The sequence below is a fragment of the Lissotriton vulgaris genome, unplaced genomic scaffold, assembly GCF_964263255.1.
Source record: "Lissotriton vulgaris unplaced genomic scaffold, aLisVul1.2 SCAFFOLD_784, whole genome shotgun sequence".
In the NCBI taxonomy this organism is placed as follows: domain Eukaryota; kingdom Metazoa; phylum Chordata; class Amphibia; order Caudata; family Salamandridae; genus Lissotriton; species Lissotriton vulgaris.
Window position 1 is genome coordinate 556949 of NW_028244872.1, and position 27552 is coordinate 584500.

General features: G+C 48.3%; 1 protein-coding gene across 1 annotated transcript in view; it reads right to left on the reverse strand.

The window, feature by feature from the left end:
- Positions 1-415: 415 nt before the first annotated feature.
- Positions 416-27552, reverse strand: part of LOC147666699 (uncharacterized) — an 87643-nt gene continuing 60506 nt past the window's right edge. Inside the window, exons 5-8 of the mRNA XM_086948955.1 lie at positions 24994-25029; positions 14005-14076; positions 10504-10605; positions 416-708 (exon numbers count right to left, since the gene is read on the reverse strand). Coding sequence (XP_086805081.1) covers positions 416-708; positions 10504-10605; positions 14005-14076; positions 24994-25029 — 503 coding nt within the window. The remainder of the gene's footprint in view (positions 709-10503; positions 10606-14004; positions 14077-24993; positions 25030-27552) is intronic.

The window sequence follows — 27552 nt, forward strand, 5'->3', positions numbered from 1 at the left end:
TTAGTGATAAATATCGCTGACATTCATAGCGGGCCCCAAACCGCTCGCTATAACCTAAAAGCTGTCGCTAACTGATGTTAGCGACAGCTAGCTAATAAGGCAATGAAATTATTGCCGCTTTGTGGCTGAAAACAGCCGCAAAAGCGGCGATAATTTCTTATCGCCCGCCTTGCTAATATGCCCCTGATTTACTTCACATACAAGTTTTCCTAAAAGATTAATGAATGGGGGTCCCGAGGAGGGTGTTGGTGGGTGGGGGTGTTGGAAGAATCCTCGCATTCAGTATTTGATAGAATACCACACATATATTCATGACACATAAATAAAAAACATAATTTATTATATAAATATTGCATAAATATATCAGCCCAAAAATATATTATGGTAAAAAATAAAATGGTATATATATATATAATCAAACAACATTTCCTAAAAAGTCAAGGTGCTCCCCTGTGCCTTCCTTGTTCACCCCCTGGGTAGGCGGGACTTCCTGGTCCAGACATGGCGCTTTAAGGTCATCCCCTGTGCCTTCCTTGTTCACCCCCTGGATGGGCGGGGCTTCCAGCTTCAGACATGGAGCATTAAAGTCCTGTGTGTCCTTCAAGTTCACTCCCTGAGCAGGCTTCAGACAGGGCTCTTTAAAATACTTTGAATTCGTTTTCAAGTCAATGCTCCTAGGCATGCTTATAAAAGCAATACAGCGCTTATCTGTAAAACAGAAAATATGTCCATAAATATATGATAATTTTCACTTCATATAACAGAAGTTGGGTGATAAATTAAAGTACTGTACATATTACGTTCATGATACCGCGTCCGACGGGATAACTTCTGGAGTCACTTTTGTCAGCTTTAAGTTGCTTCTCATTCATTCTCAGCGGCACTGCGTCTTCCACAGACACATAGGGCCATATTTACCAAGTCACCTGGCTGCTCTGAGTGACAAGGAAAAGGTAGGAATGTGCCGTATTTCGAAGGATACAATGCATTCCTGTCCTTTTACCCTGCGCTGGCACCCATTTGGCTGCCTCGCGCCAACACAGGCACCTTTGCACCATGGTGCAAGAGTGCCGCGTTGTAAGGAGGATTGTTTTTGCAGAAAGGTCCTTCCAGCACAAAAGGCTTTTTCCTCTTTCCATGTCACATGGAAACAGGAAAAAACGAGGTGAAAAAGATATTTCTTCTCGTTACGCCTCACTTGGAGAGATGTAGGTTTTTAGTGCATTCCTGGGCAGTGGCGTAGCTAGACATTTTACCACCCGTTGTGGCCCCTGCATTTGCCGCTTGCGGCAGCTGAACATAAAAGTGTGGGGGGGGGGGGGGTCAGGGGGAGTACTGGCAATTCCTGCGTGTGCCGCCCCGGGACAGCTGCTGGTTAAAGAGGGTGGGGGGGCAGCCACCCCCAAAACTCATGCCACACGGGGGGCCACTCCCCCTGCTACGCCACTGTTCCCGGGTCTACCACTTCTTATAAATCTGAAAGTGCGTTAAAATTCATAGATGTTGTGTGGGAACACCCACACAACGCCCATGGAGATCAGGCCCGGACTGGCCGTTGAGGGCACCGGGCAATTCCCCGGTAGGCCGCATGGTTGGGGGCCGGTTTTGGGCCCCTGGGGCCGTTTTTGTTACAGGGCCGTTATGCTGCAAAAACGGCCCTGTAACAAAAACGGCCGAAAACCTGCCCTGTCACAGAGCGCGGTGCATCTCTCCCCCCTCCCCTCTCCTCCCGGATGGGGGGAGGGGGGCCGGCCGAGCACTTTGCCAGGGCCGGTTCTGGTCCCCAGTCCGGCCCTGATGGAGATGCCTTCCTGGCACAGAGGAATGCAATCCACTGGTTTGCTATGAGTAGCATCAGGGCCGGCGCTAGGCATGGGCAGCATGGGTGGCTGCCCAGGGCCCCGAGCTCAGCCCATCAACAGGGGGCCTCGCAAAAGTGTTTCCCCACCAGCCTCGCGCCTGTGGTGAGCACTGCGTGGCCCAGGGAAGGGCTGCCTCTCCTCTGGGCTTCGCAACCATGTGTAAGAATAGGAGAAGAGGCCCCCCTCCCCTGTGCCTCACAGCACTGGTTAATGGGTGTTAACCCCCAGGGAGGGGGCCCCCTTTCCCCAGGGCCGTGCAGCCCACATGTAGTGCGAGGCCCGTCTGCATTTGCAGCTTTGACCTGTAATTGGGGACAGGGTCGGATTGCGAAGGCAAGCAGTAGAGCATTGGCCGATGGGCCAGTGCTGAAAGGTGTGACATGTGGGCTGGTTGTTAAAGGGCCTCAGCTTCATTCCTGCCTCCCAGGCCATCACACTTCTGGCTATGGTGTGCGGGGCGAAGGTGTTAAGTGTGGCAATCAGCCTTAATTCTGGCCAGGTGTTGCTCTAAGTGTTGTGTCATTCTCCCCTCAGCCCCCCATTGGGGCCGCAAAGAAGTGTCTTGCCCTAGACCGCTCCCCTGCCAGGCAATGGTGGGTGGGGGCAGGTGGGAGTATGCCGGATTTTGGCTATGGGCAATTGACACCTTAGCCTCCATGGTAGCAGCAGTAGCTGTGTCCTTTTTCTTGACCCCCCTCCCCTGCAAGGTCATTGACCTGAAGAAATGGACGGCTGGGGAAGGAGTGAACTATGATAGGCCTTCCTGGAGGGTGTGGCTGTATTTACATGGGCCTCGCAGTGAGATAACCTTTGTTAGGCTTTTATTAAACTAGAGAGGATGTGGCGTTGTGTCCTAAGCTGCCTACAGCGGCAGTCTGAGACCAGGTTCTAGTCCCAGCATCAGCTCAACATCCTGTCATTCTGGGCAAATCACTTAATCTCACCAAAGATTAAAGTAAAAATACATTTGATCTTGTGCAGTGTAACTGTTGCCCATGTAAATCACCCCAATGCCTTAGCAACGAGTAGTTTAATCCCCAAGCCATAGTTTCCACTTGCCTTGAGTTTGCTTGAGTTTGTTTTGTGCTCAATGTGTCGATGTATGCATATAGCACCGTATGTAGAGTTGCATATACACCTGGCACATAGCACTCCATGCATTATCCTCACTGGCCTTTGCTGTTCTCCAACTATGTATTTTAACAAAAATAAAACGTGAACAAAAAGTCGGAATGCTTGTTCTTTACTTTGCATGTTTGTTGCCTATGAGTAAAATAAACGGTTGTTTTTGCGTGAGACAGTGTAGGAACAGAAACTGTCTATGAAGAGAATGCTGCAAAGCGTTCAAAGCAAAGAGAAAATAAAACGGCAACTTATTTATGTTATAAGATTCTGCAACGGCCAGAGCATGATAATTAGAGAGCACTATTTATATATAAATATCCATATTATTTCTAACATGTCCTATCTGTCTTTCTTTAGTTTAACTATTAGTCATAGTTATGTAAAGCAGCTTAGGAACATATTTTAAAGTGCGTTCAACTTACGTTGACTGTTTACATACTGATCAGAGAAAAAAATAGAGACCTCCGCATTTTTCTTAATTTTCACACCGGCCAGGATATTAAAATACAGGTCATGTCAGTAAAAAAATCAGCCAGGTGGCAACCCTAGCCAAATCAGGTATTGTGGCCCTTGTGCCATTTTATTTTACCTAGCCAGCCAATACCGCCCCTCATTACCTTACAGGATTGCCCCCCCTTTATGAGGCAGAACTGGAAATTGCATCATGCACTCATCTGGAAACAATCAGTTAACAAGGAGTAAATAATATACATCTTTGTGAGACCTGCACCTAGCTTTTCCATCCAATGTGACAAATGTAATCCATTTAATACAGTTTTAAAATATATGGACTTATTTCATTTGTATATTTATTTTTTTGTCCATGTTACTGCTATCCATGTTAGGTCTCTTCAGAGATGCCAAATAAGATCAATAGTCCTGCGGTGTAACTTTCTGTTATGCCACTTCTTGTGATGTTACCAAGGGCGGCTCCTCCACTAGGGCGGAGGAACGTCACCCCCCTGCTTTCTCGCAGAGCGAGAAGTAGAAATATAAAATGCAAAAACTACCATTTTATGTTTTTGCTACTCACACTGCGAGAAAGCCGAAGTGTTTGGTTGGGGGCAGGCGGGTCTCCTTTAGGGCAGGGGAGGAGTGCCTTGCCCCGTGCTAAGGGCCCTGACTGTTTGGTCGGCCCTCCGGGACCGACCTAACCAGTCATGCACACTCTGGCCTTTCTCCATGTAGGCACCAATGCACCCTACATGGAGAAAACGGCCTCCCCATAGGCGCCTGGCTGGTCGGCGTCCCAACCAATCACAATGCTGCCATTGGGGAGGGAGGCTGCCTGCTTTCTGTTCCTGCCAGAAGCAGGAAAGAAAGAGAGCAGGTCAGGAGCAGAGATGACGTGAGACCTGGGAAGGTAAGTTTATTTTATTTTTTGAATAACCCCTGCAAAACCTCCCATCCGCGAGTCATGCTGGATTTTATATGCAAATTAGAGGGGCCTCACATCTTTCCTTTCGCCCGGGGCCCCAGAAGTTCTAGGACCGGCCCTGAGTAGCATTACTCGAGATTTATGAAACCTCTCAGGGTCACCCACAACGGCCTTGTGTGACTTCATAAATCTCATTTTTGAGTTGGGTCTCTCTTGCACCACGCTGCAGAGAGACACAGAGGGGCTTGTAATTAGGTCTCCCAGTGACCACTTCAAAGCAGCTCTACTCTGAAAATGGCGTTATGCAAAAACCGGAGAAACGTCTAGGGCCTTATTACCCATAGGGCGCACTGACCCGGTGTCCTCTGGGCTCAGACTGGAACAGTGCACTCAATTGCAACAAATGCACGGTTCAGACGCAAACTTCTGCTTGAGCGGGTATCGGCGCGTGAGTGAAAGACAGAGTGGCTGTTTGAAGCTGCCAGACTGCGTTTTACAGGCCGTGGTGGACCCAGCCTCCCTTCGAAGGGAAGGACAGGTTTCCACTCCGCTGGCTGGGGCAGAATATTACTCTTCACCCCACTCTAGGCGCACTCTGGAGCGCTCGGGCAATGACTTGCACTACTTCATATATGGCACACACACAGTATGCCTCCCAAACAGGATCATTGACTCTGCTTAACCGTCTGCAACATGGCAAAGGTGTAGATGTTGTCCTCATTTGCATGGACCAACCAACTCATGCAAATGAGGGAAGGCCTCTTATCGCAGCAGGAAACTCTGCGCGCCTGCACAATCTGTACTACAGATGGCGTCCGTGGCAAAGGAGGCCAAACGTGCCTTGACTGGCACCATGCTCAATCATCGCTTTTGAACGAAAAACTAGGGTGCGTAAAGAGAGTGCTGGCAGCAGACGTCTAACAGTGGTGTGTGAAACGTCAGTTGCATACAAAGAGCAAATGTAAAATGTAAATGCCAAGTATTTGTAAAGCGCACAGATATCTCCGGAGAGGTGTCCAGGCGCTGGGGGCCGTCAGGAAGATTCAGCGAGCTATTGCCCAGAGTCACATGGTGCTGGACTAACCAGCCGCCGGCACCGGGGATCGAACCGTGAGCCCCAGGCTCCCGTGGCAGTCGCCCTGGCCGCTGCGCCACACCTCTTTCAAAGGTGAGGGTGACAGTGAGGGAGGGAGAGGAATGGGGAGTGAGAGGGAGGGACAGGGTAAGAGGGACTGAGAGGGTGAGGGATGAGAAGGGTGAGACGGAGGGATAGGATGGGGAAAGTGACAGGGAGGATAAAAGGGGAGGCAAGATGAGAGGGTCGGGGAAGGTGAGAGTGAGGGGTAGGGTGAGAGGGACGGGCAGGGTGAGAAGGAGGGTGGGACAGGGAAGGGTGTGGGATGTGGAGATTGAGAGGATGAGAGATGATAGAAAGAGTAAATGCGACCGTTAGAGTGACAAGTACCTCTTCGAAAACCGAGAAAGCATCCTCTGTCCCCTCTGACAACCTCCCGACTCCCCTGGCATGACCACTTCTTGTTTAGTCTGCCTCTATCCAGAAACTGTTCATTTCTTACCCGCCAAACTTTACTTGTCTCTTGGCGGGTCGATCTTTCCTCGGTTCTTTACCCGCTTGCCTGCAGTTGGTGGAGTCTCAAGAGTTTCCCGGGCAGCTCTGGTATGGGGCAGGTCTTGGATACCAGGAGTATTCTAGCCTGAGCCCGGCTCTGCTTTAGCAGGGATATACTCTTTTCTTCCTCTGCACTCATATCCAAAGTCTCTGATCGAGTCAATCAAGCAGCATTTGTAAAGCGCAGCACGGTCACCCCTAGGGGTATCTGGGCGCTGTGGATGTGACGGGTCAGTTGAAGAGCCGGGCCAGTGATGAAGCGAGCTTCAGAAAATATTTTATTCTGACTTGTGGATTCAATTCCCTATAACATGAACTAATCAATTAATGAATTTTTGCATGATTTGTTTGATTAACTCAACCTAGATTAAGTTTGCACCACATATAAACACGCGGGAACTAATTACATGTGCTCTTGTTGCATTTGCAAGTCTGTTTTGTAACACATGATTAATATTGTTTTGTCTGTTATGTCTGTCCTTTTGCCTTTGTCACTACTAATATGCAGCTGATCATTCATGGCATGTGCTTTTATTATATGTGCTTACATGTTAGTCCTATGTTGTGATTGTCTGTCTGTGAATCACTTAATCATCTTTTTATTCTTTCAGATTCATAAAGCTGGACTATATGAAGAATGGTAAAAATTTTATATGTTGCTTTATTTGTTTGTTTCTGCTAGTTGTCATTTATTAAAGTGTTAATTACTAGCAGGGAAGGGTGGGTAACAGAAGGGTTTGCTTTACCTGAATTAATCACTCTTTTTGTGTTTGTTTAAATATTAGCTCAAGAGTGGTTTGAGGCCTAGCCTCTGTTTCTGAAGAAGAGTTGGTCAGCCTGAACTGAGCAGAGTTGGAGCCAAGTGTACACGTCTTGGAAATCTTCCATGCGGAATTTTGTTTTACCTTCTTCTTGAAAAGACTGTGGCTCTGACATTTGAAAAAAACTGTGGCTCTGACAATGGAGCTTGTTTTCACGGACTGCTCTGGATGTTCTTTTCTCAAGGCCGAGGAAATGACAAGGCTGACTTTTGCCGAGCTTGGGTGGAAGTTAGAGATGTAACTTTTTAAACTGTTTCCAAAGACGCTCGGAAGTTAATGTCACTCTATATCAATGAACAATGGCATGGTGACGCTCATTCCCTGGACGTGGTAGTTGTGGTGGTCTGACAGCCATCAACCAATCACAGTGCTGAACTTTTAACTTTTAAATATTACATTTAGTTAAATTTGAGAGCAAAAATGATATAAAAATGGCTCTCTTGAAGGGTTTGGGTCGGTCTGTTCCTGAGGGCGAAGTGCTGTCCGATTTCCTTTGGATTGTAAGCATTCTACTGTTTATTATTTGTTTCCCTTTCAGGTCAGAAAGCTAACTTAGAGAATAAGATTTATGTTTTTCTTAATTCATTATTTTGAACAATGCTGAATTGACAGTTAACTTTGTGCCAATGTTTAATGCATTTAACTGAATTAATAAAACTAAATGTTTGATTTAATAAAGAGAGTTAATAAAGATTATTCAATTATGAATTTTAAAATAAACTTTTAAAATGACAAGCTGGTCTTGTTTATTGTAGATAGTTTATAGCTCAAAAACAAATACATATTAGATTCATTCACCTCATGATTCAGCTGCTCTATTGTTTCTTATGGGCCTGGTATTGATTGGTAAGTGTGATAGTGGATTGTGACATCATTTATAAAGTATTTTAGTTGCAGCGCTGGATCACCAGGAACGAGCAGTAAGAGGAAAAATAAAGGTCAGAAACGAGTAGGAAAAGGAAAAATAATGGGCAGAATAGAGCAGATAAAGGCAAAATAAAGGTAAACAACGAGCAGAAAGAGGAAAGAGGACGGGCAGAAATGAGCAGAAAGAGGAAAGAGGACGGGCAGAAATGAGCAGAAAGAGGAAAGCTAACAGGTAGAATGAGCAAAGAGAGGCAGGACTATGGGGCAGGAGTGAGCAGAAAAGAAGGCGGAAAACGAGTAGAAAATCGAACAGAGGCACAAACCAAAGGCAGAAGAGGGCAGCAGACTGCAGACATGCTGGACAGGAGAACTGTCACAGGGGGAGCTGGCACAAGGACCTGATATGTGGTGGTGGAACTTACAGGAGTGAGGCTGGTTGAAAGGTAAAGCTGGGACAGCTATGACCCTGCTGCCGCTGCTTCCAAACATAACCCAAGGAATGGTATGACAGCACCTCCAGGAGGTGAACGGAAGTTTCACACCCATGCACTGCAAGGGAGGCACTCTTTTGGTGCCTAAGACCAGGGCTTAAAGTGGGCCGGGTCTCACCGGGTCTGAGCAGCCGAAGTTTTTTAAAGGGTGCCTCAAAACAGGTCTCTATCAGGATCTCTTTTGTGCCCTGGCACAGGTGGTCCGTTTTTTTTCCTGACTGCAGTGACATCCATGTGTGCGTGGTGAGTGTTGTAGAGGAAGGGAAATCCTTTAAAGAGAGTAATTTACTCTCTGGATTTCTCTTCTCTTTTTGAAACTCAGCAGCAGCAACATTGTTGTGGTGTCACCGGGGCTCTAAGTGGACGCTTTTTCAATATTATATACACGCCATAGTTGCTGCCTATTTATCTTATGCAAATAACAACCATTGACAAAGCCAATGGGCCTGACTTCTTATAGGTATGATGTGACTTGTTGTATCATATATCTGGACGCAATGACAGAAACAGCAAATACAAGTCGGGCGGCACCCTGTGCTAAACACAGATTTTAGCTTATGTGTTTTAGGCCATGCCCTTAATTACATTAGCTACGCCCCTTTGAGAGATGCCCCAGTTTTTTCATCCCTCTTAAAGCCCTGCCTAAGACAACAGTTGGCCAATCAAATGCAGCTGAGCTGTAAAGAGGATGATTCACATCTGAAACCTCTTAATGCGGTTTTCGTAATTCTCCGTTTTTTTTGCTAGGACATGATTTCTGTCAGACAGTTAAAGTGGTCTCAAACAAAAATAGGGCCTTCACAGCTACGCCTTCCCGCCTAGACGTAACCGGACTGGGAGACTGGGGGGGATAGGAGGACTCCTGTGGTACACAATAAAATCTAATCCCCTCCTTGCCCTTCCAATTGTATTGGCCTACCTACTTTCAGAAGAATGCGCATGCGTGCTGGGGTTGGGTTTCTTCGCTGCCTCTCCTGGTGTATCAGCCAAGGAGGAGTTTATTAAAAATCTGACGGCGGTGCAGCTGAGAGCTGCCCTGCTGTCATGTGACCCCCTGCTTTGTCTAAAGGAGGATGGGGGGAGGCGGTGTCTCTTGCCCCTCCTTGCATTAGGGAAAGGGTTGCGTTGGAAAAACAGCGCTCCCTGCCTTGGCAATGACAGGAAGTACTTATTAGCCACCGTGACCTTTCCCAGGCTCTGCCTAAGTGGGTTTAATTGATAAAAATAAGAATCCCAGGGGAAATGGAGGCTGCAGCAGTGCCATCTTTACAACTGAGACAATAAGCACCAGAGTCGATGGCATAATGGTACGTGCCACAGAAGACCGTACAAAAGTTGTGGACAGGTGGCCAGAGTTACATTTAAAGGGCACACCACTTTCCTACAAGCAGCCAATCAGGGTCCCAGGAACACATGAGCCGTTAGCACCCAATTCTGCACATATGGGCCATCGAGTGTGACGCGCTGCCGCTGTTTGCGCAGCCCCTTTCTAGAATACCGTAATATCTCACCCGTGAAATGGAAGGGGAGGCAGTCTGTGCCACCACAAAAACTCCCGCCGGACTTCAAGGGCACTTTAAAAATAGGGGAACTTGTGTTCAACATGGGGCAATGACTGAGCCACTGTTCAGTTCTTTCTTTGGGGCTCCCTCATGTGCACGTTGCAAACCAGGTGTAATAAATAGAGACCATGCATTTAGTGGCATATTTATGACGTCACCCTGTTGCGCTGCATCACTGGGAAAGGGCAGGAATGTGCTTTATTTATCCAACACAGTGCACTCTTATCCTTTCCCCATGCGTCGTTTTGGCGGCCTAGCACCAATGCAGGGACCCTTGCACCATGGTCTAACGGTGCCTCCGTTGCTAGCAGCATTGTTTTCGTCAAGAAAGGGGCACCATCCTGCAGAAAAACAATCCAGAGAGGTTTTTCCTCTTCCTACGTGTGCCGCAGAACATGGAAAGAGGAAAAATGAGGAGAAATAAAGATTTTTCCTCGTTACGCATCACCTGGGGAGGCGTAAGATTTTGAAAAAATTCCCAGGCTTATAAGTCCTTGTAAATCTAGGAATGTGTAATAAAAAAGGGGGTCTGAACACCCACCGCAACGCCCTTGGAACACCTGCCTTGCGCAGAGTAAGACAGCGCAGCGATTTGTGCTGCGTTGTTTAACCCCAGATTTATGAGGCCGCTCAAAGCCGCGCAAAGTAGCTTTGTGTGGCTGCACATATCCCAGCTAAGGGTTTTCATTTAGCAATAATACGCTAAATTGGAAATAAATATCTACAAAAAAGTCAATTTGTTGAGAGTTGCAAGTTATTTTACTTACTCAAAATGGCACCGACCAGCAGCACCATGAAGGATACAACGACAATGGGAACCGCGTATCCCCAGGACATGGCGTTCACGTGCATGCATCGCAAGTTGAAGCCTAAGAGAAAGTCAAATATGTATTAAGAAGTTAGCATGAAGTTCATATCAACTGTAGAACACAATAAGCTAGGGACATTTTTCTGCCAACACTTCAACAGTACTAGGAACACTTGCATCACTATCAGAGGGGTAATACAGGCCCCATTAGAGCCCCCTAACCCAACAGGGGCCCCATACAGCCCAAGGCCAATGAACATCTGTGAGATACAGGAGACATGCAGGCCCCTCTTCAGGTATGCAGACTTTGGTCTGCATGAATTGTGGCGACAGACATATTGCCGCCTGCCCTGCAGTTGTAGGTGACAAAATGGCTGTGGGCACAGCGGGGAGAGCAGGGGAACCCTAAAAAGAAAACAAACACCTCATCAATCGCCGTGGGTAAACACTGGCATCGATAGTGTCCCATTGTTTGTTCGCAGTGATATTACCTCTTCACATCCTGTAGTGGGGCCTTTATATTGCGTTACGACACTGATCACCGCTTACCTCATCAGAGCCATTACATATGGGGGGCCAACCTCCTGCAAATCACTGCAACCTTCCTGAAGTGGAGCCGTGCAACTTAATCTGCCAGAAGGTGTTCTACCACTTTGTTTTATATGTCCTATCCAGAATAAGGACTACCAACATATCATGGAGGCCAGCAGACCTGGAGTTAAGAATAATAAATCTCTCCTGCTATAGATATGCTTCCCTTGACGATATGTAGGGCGTCTACCTTCTGGAGTGGATGTAAGGGCAGATCAATAATAACAGATGACCTGCTGGTGCCTCTTTACCCCTCGCTCATCAGGTAACGAACCCCAGAGATGGGCTGGCTATGCCTGTCCTCTCACTGAGGTGAGGCTGGAATTATAGCCATACTGGACAAAGGGTCCAGAACAGCGCATGAGCAGTCCATATAGTGAGAGGGGCTCAACGTGAACATAAATGTGACATGCAAGGATTGAGCCGACACTTTAGCCTACACCAGACACTGCTGTGAAGAGCTACATCCACCTGAGTGCTACTGCTGTGTAATAAACCCAGAGCACAAACTTAGGTACTTCAGCCAAAGGAGCCGATACATACTGGTCCCTTGTCCAGGTATTGGGATGATGTATGCATTAAGAGTGCTCTGGCTTCAACAGAAACGAGACACTAGAATTTCAGATAGAACTGTATGTATGTTTGAGGGACTTGTGTAGCACAAACCTAGACAGGAGGTAGAAGATCACAGTGCAGGCTCACAGGCAAGGATGCAGTCACCAAGTGTTTGGAGAGGTTGCTGGTTTGTAAACTTACTGCATTCTAATACTGTCTTCTTTAACCCCTTGACCGCAGCGCAAATTCCACCACGGTGCTGGGGAATTAATGAGTGGGCGTGTTTCGGACGGCCCCCAGCCGTCCTCCGCGCACGCCCACTGACGTCGGGCGGCCGAGGCCCGTCCAACGCACTCAACGGGTTAAAGAGATGTGTTATCATTATTATTATTATTATTTAGCGACTTGTAAAGCGCCTGGTGACCCAAGGGCATCCCTGCGCTGTAAGAATTGTTATCCAGATGAGGGGGGAAAAGGGGGAGGACATTATTTAGGGAATAGGAGTGTCTTCAATTTTTTCCGAAAAACCAAGTAACTGGGTTCCCGTCTGAGGGTACGTGGGAGGGAGTTCCATCCAGTAGACGCTTTTACAGAGAAGCGTCGGCCTCCAGTGCATGTCCTCTTGAATTTGGGGATGTTGGCTAGGTGCTCATTCTCGGACCGCAGGGATCTGGATGCTTTGTAGGGAGTGACCAGGCTGCTGAGGATCGCAGGGCCAGATCCGTTGATTAGTTTGTATGCCGTGCACATGGCTTTGAATTCCACCCTTCGGCGTACAGGGAGCCAGTGCAGGGCCTTGATGGCCGGTTTAGCTGACACTCTGGAGGGAAGGTTCATGAGCAGACGGGCTGTGTTTTAACTCTCTCCAGGATCTGATGGATATGGCCGTTGTTCCTGAAGCTTAGATGGAAAAGTCCTGAAACCTTGATACACCCAGCTAGTAACCCACGCACATGCAGTCACATACAAATGAGAGAAACATCAGTCTTTCATGCACAGCAAACCTTACTAAGCACACAAGCCGACAGAGCGAAACAAATCAGGGACATCCCACTCAGAGCCACTGTTCATAACTATGAGTAAAAGCTGGTCTTATTATAAGGTAGGTAGCGACAGCTGCAGCTCAAGTCCATCTGAAACAGAAACTTACAGTGAGTGAGACTCCACTGTTGAGGCTCATTCAGAGCAGCAGAGCAAACAAAAGGCAGTCCAAGAACAAAAACAAGCAGGGGTTTTACCAGCCAGAAACACTCTCACAGAGGGGCAGGTGTCATGGATGTATTAGATTAGTAGAAGAGTGGCTTGGACCTGTAAATAAAGCAATAGAGCTCAAGGCTGATGTCTAGTTCATTGGTGGGTTATATAGGGGACACAATCTACTCAATTAAACACCATACAAAACTTTAAAATAAATACATAAGAATAGAGGAAATAGCTCATTCGTCTCTCTCTCTCCGATTTATGCAGTCATTATTACATGCCTCTACCACTGTTAATCTTCCCTCATTCCTCCCAGCCCTCTCGTCAAGTAACCTGTAGGCGGCAAAGGGACAAAGAAAAGAGGGACAAAATATGGCTAGAACTGCAGGGGATGTCTTTGAAGTATTATCAAGACAATTGACTACCCCCGGCGGGAACCAGAGTGGGATTCACCCAAGCATCAAGAGTGCATACAAAATACTACTGCAGTGTTCTTTATCTGGGTGTGTCGCAGTCCCATCTGAACAGGCTTCAGGGGGTCCCGAACGCTGCAGCTTGGGCACCGCTCATGCTTCAGACCGCTACGAGACCGCTATGAGACCGCTACACTGGCAGCCGGTGAGGTAAAGAGTCCCCTTCCAAAGGCCCTGTTACCGCTACACTTTCAGCCGGTGAGGTAAAGAGTCCCCTTCCAAAGGCCCTGTTATTGCTACAAGGCTCTTTCCCCTCACGCCCCTCATTATCTTCAGTCGATGGTGAAACCTTATGTTCCATCTAGGAGCCTATGATGAGCTGTAGCAAAAGGGGATATTATTCCAAAATTCAAAAAGGCCAGAATAGGAGGCTGCTCCATCGGCCTTCTTGCACCCAAAACATGGAACTCTGCCTGTGGAAATTCGGCAAACCCCATCCGAAATGTTTTTCAGGAAAAAACTAAAAACCTGGCTTTTTGGATCAGACAGAGTTTCTTCCCTTGCGCTGGGGAATGTTCTCTTCACCTGAGTCAGTATCCTAGAGCTGGGACACTTCGTAAGGAGTAGCTATGCGCTCTATAAATCGCATTATTATTATACAAAGTCCAACATGTCTCTAAAGTGTTGGCTTAAATACTTACAATCTGTCAGAGAGTAGGCTGCTCCAAGAATTACAAATATCAGCTGCAGCAGAGTGTGAATCCAAGGGATCACTGTAAAGAACAAGGAAAGAAGAAATGCATATTCAAATGGTTCATATCTCAGTAAGTACAACGCATGATACAAAAACGACAAAACACCAATATATATTGAACATTCTTCACTCTACATTTCTCTGGCTACACACTTGAACACCAAACTCCCAATCCTGAGACTAATGGTAACCCACAGAGACCCAGGGTGACAAAACAAAACTTAGCATACTGAGGTGATCTGTATATTCAAGGTACTTAGATGTGGAGTCTAGAATTACAACCCTCCACTTACCTTCACTATATTGTGGTAGACTATATTGCACTAGCGAACGTCCTATCGGTTAGGTTACATCCAAGAACTAAAAGACATCCTAAAAATAGGAATGAAAATTATCTTCAATAGAATAAAAATGCTTGGATAGCAGTAGGCCAAATGGGAATGGATTTATTTTAAGCAAGCAGGCCGATTGTTCAATAATTGAGAAGGCGCAATTAGGCCAAATCCAGGCGATACGGAGCAAGAACATCAGACTCCGAGTGGCCCTGGATAAGGAGCTAAACCTGGATTCCACTGATCCCGTCATTCCCTGTTCTTTGAGCCTCATTGTGAAGATGGTATGGTGCACCATATCAAAAGCGGAGGGAGAGGCGACACGATTACTGTTGCAGAAGAACCTTCTTCCAGATGGTTCTCAGTTTCTGCAGAATGCTATGGATGTTTCATGATCTGGTTGGTCGCCCAAAGGCCAAGACAAGCCATTTTTCTACCAAGACTCGCAAGGGTAAGGTCTTGTCTTGGCAATAATGGATTACACTGTTGTAAAGAGCGTGAGAGCATACTGGAGCAAAGAGTGAAGAAAGGAACCCCGGCAGGTGTTACTAGCAGACCCTAAAAGTTACTTATGCTGGTCTTTTGGTAGGAGGCCGAGCACACGACTTCCCGTCAGAAGCGAGAGGGGATCAGATACAGATCTGTAATGTGTTACATGATATGTGTTAAAAGAGTTATGCAATGTATATTTCTTAAGAGCACTACCACGGATGAAGTATCCTGGCACAGGCCAGGAGTGTGTGCCCATAGGGTATGTTGGCTAATTGAAAACCCAGGTCTTCACCTTCTTGCTTGAGGTGAAAGCCTCCTTCCACAGCTGCTGCACAGCCACTATAAAGAATATCCTACGTGCCACACTACCCAGCACCCACAGCCTCCTGGCTGTTGTAGGTCACCTATGTGTCAGCAGAGTCAAGCACCAGTCTACATTAGTCCCTTGGTGACCCGCCAGTGTTTCCCAGCAGGACCATTTTCCTTACGGTTCCTCAGGGGCATAATGTGGCTAGCGCCACTGGCGCTCGAGGGACACCCGCAAGTCCTGGGTACCAGATGGGATAAAAATAAGTCCTTCAGACAACTAGTGGGGTCAGTTGGCTTCTTCTTCTAGCTGTGCATCCAGTTGGACTCTCAGATCAAGTGTCTTCTCAAGGTGTCTCTTTTGTGCAGGGATTTTTTTGTGGGGGGTGAAAAGTGATGGGGCCATAGGGTGGTAAATGTGCATTTTCATGGTTTGCGCAAACAGTAAAAATATGCCCTTTTACCACTAATGTGCTGCTCCTAGGGCAGCTGGAAACTCATGCTGCCCTGAGGGGCAACACATTCCTGTGAAAAAAGGAGCTGCCACTTTTCAGCCGCTCCGTGTTTGCAGAGTGCTGGCAGCAACCTGCCTTCACTTTTGAAGGGGATTAGAGATCCCCTTGCAAGTGTGCACTCAGTGCCTGCACCTGCCTTCAAGGGGATATCTGGGAGGCCCCTGGGACTGTCAGATTCTGAGAAAACTCCGTCAAAACCTGACTGCACAGGAACAGAGATGCCTTTTCCCAAATTCACCCTGATCAACAACCCAGAGCTCGATTAACACGAGACTCTTGATTATTATCCTGAGGGGAAGGGGGATGTTGGATAAAATAACAAACAGAGAGAAGAGACTGTTTCTGGTTGGTTCCTGTTCCCTTGTCCAACCTGCAGACCTTCTTACAATTGGAACCTGAAGAGGAAAAGAATTATTAATTTCCGTCCTATTCAGCCCTACTCTCCTTTTTACTCTTATTACTTAAGACTAACCTACCTATTGACCTCCAGGAACTAGCCTCTCTTCTGCGTAGCTGACTAATGGCTCGAATATTATCCTACGCCTTCGCTCACTCTTCTTGGCCTATTCCTGTTCAATTAAACAAAGATGGTTAGTGTTTATATTATTCTTAGCCTAGAACCACTAATGTATATTTATTAAGGTACTTACTATTGCTCTATTGACTGGAATCGTTTTATATATATATACTAGGATTTGCTTTTCATAGATATGTTCTTTCCGTTGCTCTCTGTAACTATGTTGTGTCTCTCTTCCTTAATTAGGTCTGGCGTTATCACAAGTGACCTTCAGGTAAGTTCAACAGTTTAGAAATTCCCATTACATTACATTGATGTCCTTTCTGTTGCTCTCTGTAACTAACCAATATCTCTCTTCTTTTGTTAGGACTGGCGCTATCACTCGTGTCCTTCGGGTACGTTCTATTCTTTAGATAAATTCATGTTTACATTGCATTGTCTCCAGTCAAATATAATGTCTTAGTAAATTTCACTTATCAACTACAGTTATCGGCTCTCTTCAGCAACGGCTGAGTCGGAGTGGAGTTCTCACCTTTCTCCTCAGCTTCGATACTTTCTACACGGAACTCACGTCTGTTGCGGCGAACCGCCTGGGGAATATCGAATTGGCAAGATTTTCCAAAAATATTGTCTCAGGCACGTCAGGATTCTGCTCACAAGATTAACGCTACCGCTCTGGCCAAATTCCTCGGTGAAGTGCGTAGCTCGTTGACAGAGCGCGCCTCATCTGAGCTGCGGTGGCGAAGAGGCGAAACACTAGACTGCTAACACCGGCCATCTTAGAGTGCCGCAATCGCGTTAATGAAGGACCAGGAAGCTCCTTTTACCTTTCTGCTTCTTTTTCCTGACTCGTAGTGCGTTATTGTGGACAATCGGGGAGTGAGGGTTCTGACAGGGACCTCCTTTCCCCCCTCCAGAGGAATGCCATCAGGGGGCGCACTGACAGTGCCCTACCTTTTAGATGGCTCACTCTCATTGCGCTTCCTGAGGCTTCTTTGCTTGTAGCTGTAATGGGGTAGGTGAGGCCTACCACGTGCTGGTATACTGGGGATAATAATGGCACACAGACACTGGGTGATAGTTAGCCGGAAAGACCACGAGCGGTCTTCCGCTTGTTTATTTATACCCCGGCGCGAGCCCGCCCCGGGGTTGTGCGTGCGTGCGTGGGGGAAAAGCAACATTGTAGTGGAGAGCCCGAGTGGCTCTCTACATCCCTCCTTTGTTTTAGTTCTTTCTGCCCTCGGACATTCGAATGACAGTTCACGGAGATGTCCATGCAAAGTCCCTCAGCCGTTGGCTGGGCACCGGATTGGGCCTCAGGCTGTAGCGACGACTCCGGATCCCTGATGGTTTGGCAGCCCCGGCCGGGGTTGCTCTCGGATCTTCACTCGACTCAGAGGCCCTTGGCTGACTCCGCTCGGTGCCGAGGCCGGGTGGCATTGGCCTCGGTTGACTCTCTCCGCGTGCCGGTCCTGGCAGAGGACTCGGGGACCTAGGGCCGCTTGGCTCTTCCAGCATCAGCTCTTCCTCTGCCACTTCCTCCGCTCGCTGGTGTCCCACGGCTGCTTCGGTTGCCTTTCTGAAGCAGGATACGTTTCGTGTGACGGTTTGCCCATTTCTCCTGGCCGTGATCATTGTCCCGTGCACCTTTTCGACTCTCCACACCTCTGGTTCAAACGGTGTTCGAAACTTCCATCCTGGGTAGCGATCCTTGACGACCACTGCGTCACCTTCTCGGATGCCCGGCTCTCTGGCGTGGCGGTGCAGGCTTGCTTTGGCATTGGTGACCAGTCTCCTGGCTTGCGTGGCCTCTGTATCTCTCTCTGCCGGCATCCACTCGCTCACCGTGGGTATGCCGTCTCTGGGGGCCCGCTTGAACAGTATGTGAGCTGGGGCGCACTTTGTCGTCGAGTGCGGCGTTTGCCGATAGGCTCCTAGAAACTGATCCAGTGCTGCCTCCGGATCTTCCCCGTTGTCTACGGCTATCCGAAGGGCTCTGTTTATGGTCCGCATCAGTCTCTCCACTTCTCCGTTGGCTTGAGGCCACAGCGGAGTGATCTTTCTATGGTTGATTCGGAGAGATTCTAGGTATGATTGGAACTCTCGCCCTTGAAAGGGAGGGCCGTTGTCTGACTTAATTTCCTCAGGAAGTCCCATGGTTGCGAACACTTTGTTTAGCACCTTTCTGACGTGTGGGAAAGCGGTGGACGCAATGACTTCCACGATGGGGAACTTCGAGAAGGAGTCTACCAGCACCAACATCTGCCTTCCGTCCGGGAAGCTGCCAAAGTCAATACTGAGTTGGGTCCAGGGAGCCCGGGGCGCATCTTCCGTGATCACTGGTGCTGGAAGGGGTTCGCCCCCGGTGATCGTGCATGCATGGCAGGACCGTACCATTGCCTCCACTTGGCTGTCCATCGCTGGGAACCACACCTTGCTGCGTAGGCGCGCCTTCGTCTTTGCCATGCCTTGGTGTCCCACATGTGCTAGGCCTAATGCGCGTTGTTGAAGGCTTTCCGGCATGACGAGGAGGTGTCCTCGCAGGATCACTCCTTCTTCTCCCACACTGAGTTCACTGCGAATGTGCCAGAGCTGCTGTCTCGCATGGCTGACTTCGGGACGGAGGCTCGAGGCGCCATCGAGGAAACGGGCCCACTGATTTTCCTCGAGGGCTCGGCAGACTTTCGTGAGGGTTTCATCTCCCGCTGTGGCTTCCCCAATTTCCTTAAGGGTCATGTTGTCGGGACACGTGGCTTGCGTGACCATGTGCACGATCTCCTCCACTTCCTCTCCGTCCTCGCTGGACGGCAGTTGTGAGGCGACGTCCGGATGCCGTGACAGGTAGTCGGCGGGATTATGAGCGCCAGGCCGGAACACCACTTTGAAGCGATAGCCCTGTAGCTGGACGGCCCACCGCTCGATCCGTGGAGGAGCTAGCCTTGAGGTTCCAGCGAAGAGGGGTAGGAGAGGCTTGTGGTCCGTGACCACGGTGAATTCCTGTCCACAGAGGTAGAGATGAAAATGCTGGCAGGCCCATTTGATGGCCAGGGCCTCCCTCTCTATCTGTGCGTATCTGGTTTCCGTGTCTGTCAGCGCCTTGCTGGCATAGGCGACTGGTCTCCATTCTTCAGGACCATACTCTTGCAAAAGAACGGCTCCTAGTCCCACGGGACTGGCATCCACAATCAGTTCGGTTTTCCTTCTTGGCTGAAAGTAGGCCATGGTGGTATTGTCCAGAAGACCGGCTTTGACGCTTTGGAACACTTTGTTTGCGGCCGTGGTCCAGTCCCACTTCTGATCCGTGCGGGTGAGAGCTCGGAGGGGTTCTGCGATGGCAGCCAGGTTCGGGATGAACCGGCCGCAGTACGTGGCCATGCCCAAGAAACTGCGCACTTCCGTTGGGTTCCTCGGTGTGCTGGCCGCTTTGATCGCCTCCGCTTTCTTTGGGTCCACTTTGAGGCCTTCCCTGGTGAATGTGTACCCGAAGAAGTCCACTGCTTCCTGGTAGAAGGCACATTTGGCTCGATGCAAGGTCAGCCCGCTGTCGGCAAGCCTCTGCAGGGTCGCTCTCAGGTTGGTGTGATGCTCTTCTAGGGTCGATGAATAGACAAGGATGTCATCGCTCTGGTTGATGACACCCGTCAGTCCTGACAGCACCTCACGGATGGCGTTTTGAAAAACCTCGGCTGCCGAAGATACGCCGAAGCTGAGCCGGGTGTAGCGACGCAGCCCAACGTACGTCGAAAAGGTGGTAATGTATCGGCTGGCTGGCTCTAACTCTAGCTGGTGGTATCCGGAGTTGAGGTCCAGCTTCGAAAACCACTTCGCCCCGTTGAGGTCCGCTATGATGTCCTCCATGGTGGGGGTGATGTGCCTCTCGCGCTTGACTGCTGTGTTCGGGAGTCTCATATCCACACATAGGCGAATGGCTCCTGGCTGCTTTGGTTTGGGGGCGACGACCAACGGGGAGACCCAGGGTGTCGGTCCCGACACTTTTTCAATCACCCCCAGCTCTTCAAGCTTCCGCAGCTCCTCCTCTACTTGTGGCCGGAGATTGAAGGGCACCCGCCTATGCCTGAGTGCGACGGGCCTCACGGTGGGGTCTATGTGAAGTTTGAACTTCCGCCCTTTGAGTTTGGCGAGGCCTTTGAACAGCTCGGGGAAGTCTTTTAGCATGAAATCCGCGTGTGCCTGGTGCACCTGGTTGGCGAAGAATACCAGGCCTAGATCTTCCGCGGTGTGACAACTCAGGAGGGTGCCTTTCTTGCCTTCTGTGATATGGAATTTGGTCTCGGTGGAGTATTCCCCATTGACGACTGTGGTTTGTATTACCCCTCGGAGAGGGAGCGGTTCCGTACTTCCATAAGTGTATATTCTTGCCGTGGACGGTGTCAGCGTCGGCTTCGGGGACATGCTGTCATATTGCTCTGAGTCCATGACGTTGACGGACGCTCCGGTGTCTATCACCGCGTTGACATTCGTCCCGTCCACGGTAATGGAGCACATGGGCGGCGGCCTTCGTTTCGTAGATGCTCGGCTGACGTAGGAGACGATATATACCTCGTCATCTTCATCGTCCTCGTACCTGGGCCGACGGTCTTGTGCTTCGGTGTCCGGCGGGGGGTGCTCTTGATCGAGTGATAGCTGATGGATCCGCTGCGTCACCGCACGAGCACGTGGCCCTGCTGATTTGAATTTGCCTCCCCGGAAGACGGCGGCAAAATGGTTGAGGCGCCCACACTTGAGGCATGTCTTGCCTCTGGCGCTGCACGTGGCGGCGGTCGGGTGATCTTCTCCGCAGTACCCACAGCGGTTGGTCCGTGGAGGGCCTTGTCGCTGCCTTACCGGTGGGAATCGCCGGTGAATGGCGTCCACTCGCTCTTCCTTGATGGTCGGGGTTCGCGCCATCGTTGGAGCGATGACTGGAGTGCGCAACGCCACCTCCATCTCTTCAGCCCTCGCATCCGACAGTTCATGTGATCTGGCCAGGACGAGGATCTCGTCGAGCGAAATCCCTGGCTGCCTGAGGATTAACTTTCTTAGTAGCTTTGACTTACATCCGACAATTATCTGATCCCTGATTTCTTCCCTGGGGTCTGTGAACGGGCACGTGCTCGCAAGGCGACGGAGCCGAGCATAATACATGTCAACGGATTCAGATTCGGTTTGCCAGGCGCGCTTGAACTTGAATTTCTCGAAGTCGTTGTTTAGCTGTGGGTCGAAGTGGGCGTTTAGGGCCGCGACCGCGGCGTCATAGTCGTCTTCGGATCCGGTGTTTGGGAGCGATTCGAATAGGTCGTAGATTTCTTGTCCCCCATAGAGGATGAGTAGTGATCTCTTCACCGTTCCATCGGTTTCTCTAGTTCCCTTGAAGTAAAGATTGAGGCGTCCGACCCACGCCCTCCATCGGAGAGCGGCCGTTGCTGGATCCGACGTTTCGCTGAATGGCGGGATGGGCGCTGCGCCGGCATGCAGGTGGGCAGGCTGAGCAGGAGTAGTGGGCCCGGCAGGGGCCTGGTTTCCCGCCTGGGCGTTGGCCTGTGGGATGATTGCAGGTGGCGGCGGCTGGACAACGCCGTCTTGTGCTGCGCCGGCGTCCTGACTCATGGTGACGCTGTGTGTGAGGAGGTATGGTGCTTTCCGGGGTCGTGGCGTGGGTCTGCTGCTATCTAGTGCCCTTGGATGCAGTGACTGAATCTAGTGTCTTCTCCTTGCCTTGATATGTTTTGACTACAGGGTTGCAGGCTTTCTAAATATCCCTCAATACAGGCAGGAGCGAGGCCCGAATTGCCTTAGCCAATGCTTGTTTGGCTCCAAAGTGTCCCTTATTCCAGGTTGTAGCAGGCCGGAATTGCCGTTGCCAATGCTTGTTCGGGCCGAGGGCCAAAGTGACGAGGCAGAGAGAGAGCAGCGCGGAGCCCTGCGCGCACACGCAGCAGAGGCGTCTTCCTGGAGCTGCCTGAGGAGAGGGAGGGGCGGGCCTGCTCCGGGCCGCGAACACGTGGTCCTGCCGGTGTCTTGACTCTCGCCGGCCGGCGAGATGAGGGGGGCGCGGTGAGCGCGCGCAGGCGGGGCAGAAGGATCACTCACCCGCAGGAGGCGAAGGCTGCGCACCAGCACCGCGAGTCCCGCCAGCTGAAGGCGCACCCTCACGTGTGACGCGTGGGCGGGTCTCGGTCTCAGGGCACAGCGAGCAGGAGCGGCTGGGCACCGCAGCCAGGGCACACACAGCAGGACGTGCAGGAGGCGGTGGGCACGCGTGGCATACGACCGCCTCGTCGCCAATGTAATGGGGTAGGTGAGGCCTACCACGTGCTGGTATACTGGGGATAATAATGGCACACAGACACTGGGTGATAGTTAGCCGGAAAGACCACGAGCGGTCTTCCGCTTGTTTATTTATACCCCGGCGCGAGCCCGCCCCGGGGTTGTGCGTGCGTGCGTGGGGGAAAAGCAACATTGTAGTGGAGAGCCCGAGTGGCTCTCTACAGTAGCGATGCCAGCCTATTTCACTCAAGGTAGACCCTCCCTATGCACCCCTGAGTATGGGGGGATAAGCAGTGAAGGAAAAGTGTGTCATATAGTGCAGAACGTTGTTTCACTCAGAGATATATCCTTGATATTGTAACTATGAACAATGAGATTATAGAGAAAAATTATTTCCCGGGTCGCCACCCGGCCCGCCCCTCCCCTCCCCTCCCCTCCAGTTATATAGCCAGAAGTGCTTCGTACAAAGCAAAACGCTGATTTGCTTAAAAGCTAGTGTGGAAAGTGTAACGACAGAAGAGAGGCGGGGTGCAAGATTTAGCCCCCCCACCAAAGAAAAAGTGGTCCCAGGTATTTTACACTGTTAAATGTTGAAATGTTAAGTATTGTGTTGTGCTGCTGATAACCCCTCTCCAGCATCCATTCCCACAGTTAGACCGAGGACCCCTTACAGCACCTTTATCTCATTTCAGGATTTCTGCGTGCAGTTGTCAGTTATCAGTTTTTGGGTAAAGGTAATAATGGGCGGGGCTCGGTGGTTCAGAATCTAAGTTGAACTCTGGCTTCCTTGATGTAGTCAAGTAGATTGGTTTCAATGAGGACCTCCTGATGACAGAGTGTGGGACAACAGGAAAGGAGCTGAAACCAAGATTCACACTTTACATTGCATCACCTGGTAGTGATATGGGGGGCAGGATCCTAAGGAGAGTGAGTGACTGGAAATCTGGCTCTTACATGCACACACCCAAGGCGAAATAGCTTAAATGATAGTCCTGAATGGTATTGTGAGGTAAACTAACACTTCTGTGGATCTCGAGAGATGTGTGGACCCAAGCATTACTATTCCATCCTTAATGGGGATTACATTTTGTTGTACGCTGTGATGTTAATGTTTTAACCCATTTACCGCGGTGAACATTCTGCTGCGGTGTGGGAGGGGCTGCGTTGGCCAACGGTCGTGTGCAGCACCAGGGAGCACAGAACGGGTTAATGTCATGTAAAAATAAAAAATAAAGGTCTTAAAATTATTTTTTTAAATTGCATCACCTGCATGCCCTTTACTTTACCGGTTTTAAAACCGCCCAATGGTAAATCTAGCAGACACATGTACACGCTATCCCTGCACGTCCACCTATTGACGGCCTCCGATAGATATGGTTGTGGCTTCCCTACCAAAAAGAGTTGAAAATGAGTCTAGTGCCAGTAATTATATATGCTTTCCATAAAGCATTCTTAAAGATTCCTGAAGACCCGCACTGCGGGAGTCAATTCCCCAACTGCATGGAGCGAGCAGACGAAAGGGATCCATTGGGCCCATGACTTTGTAAGGAATGTGGTTAACGAGTTGTGTTGAAACTTTAAAACATATATATATTTCTGCACTCACAGCCACATTATCAGTCTCTATGGGGTTTCCTGTCTGACTCGGGGGCCAGTGCGAACAGGAAAGCGTCCCAGTTTGTATTGGGCATTTCCTTTCCAACACCACATCGGGTCACGCGGTCTTCAACTTGAGCCCACTTTCCACGTTCTGCTAACCAGGGTTGCACCGATGGCGCCAGGCTTGACTTCTTATCCTCCATATGTAGAAGAATAAGATATCTCTTAGAAAATCAGGAAAACCATGCGCCTGTGGCTAAATTATTAGTTGGAAATCTTACAAGCCATCCATGTTACTGCAAGGATTGGAGCTTTAAAGGTACATTTTGCTTGTACTACAGGCCCAATCTTTCCTAGTTCATTTCAAAGTGGTCACTCAATGAGATAGACTAGAGAATACAAGTTTAAGCGAATATATTGATTTCCATTATAGCTCAAAACAGTACTTGGCGTCACTTCTAGTTACCTGAAATCTTTGGCATATGGAGAAAGGTGATTTGCTCTGGACAACACGACCTAGTGAAGTGGAGAAGTCTTTTGGATGCAATGTCTTAAGTTTTACCACTAGACCCCATATTCTTCTTTTTCCGAGGCGAAATTGGCAGTTATCAAAATAGAATTGATAATACAACTCTAATTCAACAGACACATGATGTTAGAGTTATAGCATCCCATTGTACTTACAAGCATTTTTATATTTCTGAAGATCCCAGTAATTGAATCCCAGCCACAGCGAAACCAACACCTAATGTGCTATGGCATTTATTGTTCTCAGAAGTGCATGCATGTGCTTTAAGTAAGAACAAATCATCATTTTCAGGCAAGGTAGACAAAAATGAAATGCAAAAAATACAACATATACAAAGTAAGAAGTGAATCGTGCAGAATTGTGTCTCTTACATACTCACCACTGCAAACATATCTCAGTTTCTTATGTCGTCTCACTAGAAGATGAAACAAAATAGAACAATTATAAGTTACTGAAGTGCTTGCATGTGCAATGGCTCATACGTATTTCACCTCCTCCTCAGTCGGAGTAATGTAAAACCTCACCAACAATGGACTCAAATATGTGATATCCTTGACTCAGGATGAAGTATACCTTTACAGCATAGCTCAAAACAAATATTAACAGTGCTTCAACCTCTTTTCCAAAACCAAGTGAAATACATCATGAAAAAATAAAAGAAGCTTGAGCTGCAGAACATGGAGGACCATGTATGAGCTGCTGTGGTCCTCCGAGCGCCCCAACACGATGTCAGCCTCGGCAGAGCATAAAGACTGCATTAGTCTAGGCTCCCTAACCTCCTGCTGACCATGGTAGATTGTGGAGGCTCATAGATGGCCCAGTCCTCCACGCTAACTAACATGCTTCTGGCCAAAGTAGATCGCGGAGGCTCGTAGATTCCACAGTCCTCAATGCTCCCCAACATGCTGCTGGCTACAGTAGATCGTGAAGGCTGGCAGATGGCGAAGTGGCACGGAACAAATTCATATTTATTAGAAGTGCCTCTGGAAATCAAGGCAGTGAGAACTCCTGCACCCAGTTATCTCAATGCCAATGGGTGCAGTAATGTCTAGGACTGGTATTACTGCATCCTTATTATTTTTCCCTTAGGAAATGGGGTATAACCTCAAAGGAAAAGTTACTTACTTTCAATAAAAAATACCTATGGTGGATAATCTACTTTCATATTCCAGACACCCACTAGGCACGCTGACATCTGTTCTGACCTCAACATTTCTATGGAATCCAACAAAAAACCGTTCATCCAACCATTTTTTTCCCCGGAGGTTTGCCTTTTACACATAGGCCTTCATTCCTGGTTTATTCCTATCCCCAAAATACTTATAAACTGCTAAAGCCGGTTTTCATTTCAAATCTCTCTACCCTAGATCAGTTTCTTCAATGTTCTATCTGGCATAATGTACATATCAAAATTAATAATAAGCCCATCTTTTGGAAATCTTGGCGGAAGAAAGGTTTGTTATGGGTTCATCAATTAATACTTAATTGTTCCCACATTGATTTCCCACAGGCCCAATCGTCGTTTAATTTTCCTAATTCATATAAATTAAAATATTAACCATTAAGCTTAGCAATCTCCGAAGCCCATTCTTGCTATGCACTACTTTCTCCTCCATATCCAATACTTCCCCTTTACATGCCTTGATACTATCATCTCCTTCTACCTCTAATATGTGCTCTCAGCTTATTTCCTTACCTGAACCCAGACAAACGACACCACTGGAGTTACTCTGTGAAGCAGACTTTCAAACATACTTTTCAATCTCTTTATAGAATAAAATATGGCTAAAAATCTGCAAAATCTCGTGCTGCCAACGCTACTCAAACATTGTATTTTCATCTGTAATTGATTAGCGATTGCACCGAATGCTCTGCATAAATGTAATACTAGCATTTCATCAACTCGTTGGTCACGTCACCTCTTCAACTCCACTTTAAGAAATATGCGCTTTGCGTGCCCACACACATACCAATTCTGGCTTCAAGGTTGGCCATAAATGAATCTTATTTTTCATACATATTTCTTTTTCTGTATCACATCTCTTTTTAGGTAACCTTGCAGACGCCTGGAATAATTGTGATTTTAATGTCAAGATTTTAGATATATTAACTGCTGTTATGTTTCAAAAAACACTAAGAATTGCAAAAAATGCTATTTATTTATTTATTTATTTTTGTGATTTTTAAAGCGCAGCAATTACCCGTGGGTATCTCGGCGCTGGGAGCTAAGTCTATTACCAGTGTTTCAGAGAACAGATGCAGAGCTCTATATCTGAAGTTGCTAGTTAGTTTATTGAGAAAACAACCATGTTTTAAGTAGCTTTCTAAAAATAAGCAGTGTGGGGCTAGATTTAATGTTAAGAGGAAGAGAATTCCACAATCTTGCTGCTGCAATGCCAAAACGTCTGTCACCCCAGTTGACTTTCCTTGCTCTAGAGATTTGAAGCAGGTGGGCGGTGTTGGAACGAAGCGTTCTGGGGGTTGGTAGAGACTTGAGGGAATTTCTAAGAAATTTGGGTCCCATGTTGTTTATTGCCTTGTAAACAATACACAAGGACTTAAACTTAATGCGGCTCCTCACCGGGAGCCAATGCAATTGAGCTAATTGTGATGAGACAGAGGTAAATTTTGGGATACCAAGTAGAACTCTGGCGGAGGCGTTCTGAATCATTTGCAGTTTTGAGATTACTTTTTCCTGAGCGTTGAGGAAAAGGGCATTGCAATAATCAGTGCGAGAAAACACTAGGGTTAAAATGAGAGTTTTGCCAGCGGTAGTAGGTAGGTATGGCAAAAGCTTCTTAATTTTTCGCAAGATGTTGAATGACGAAGAAACTACAGAATTCACATGGTGATGGAAATGGAGTTTCTCATCGAATATAACACCTAGGTTTCTCACTTTGCTGACTGGTTCAGGTGGGGTGCCCATTTCCTCCGGCCA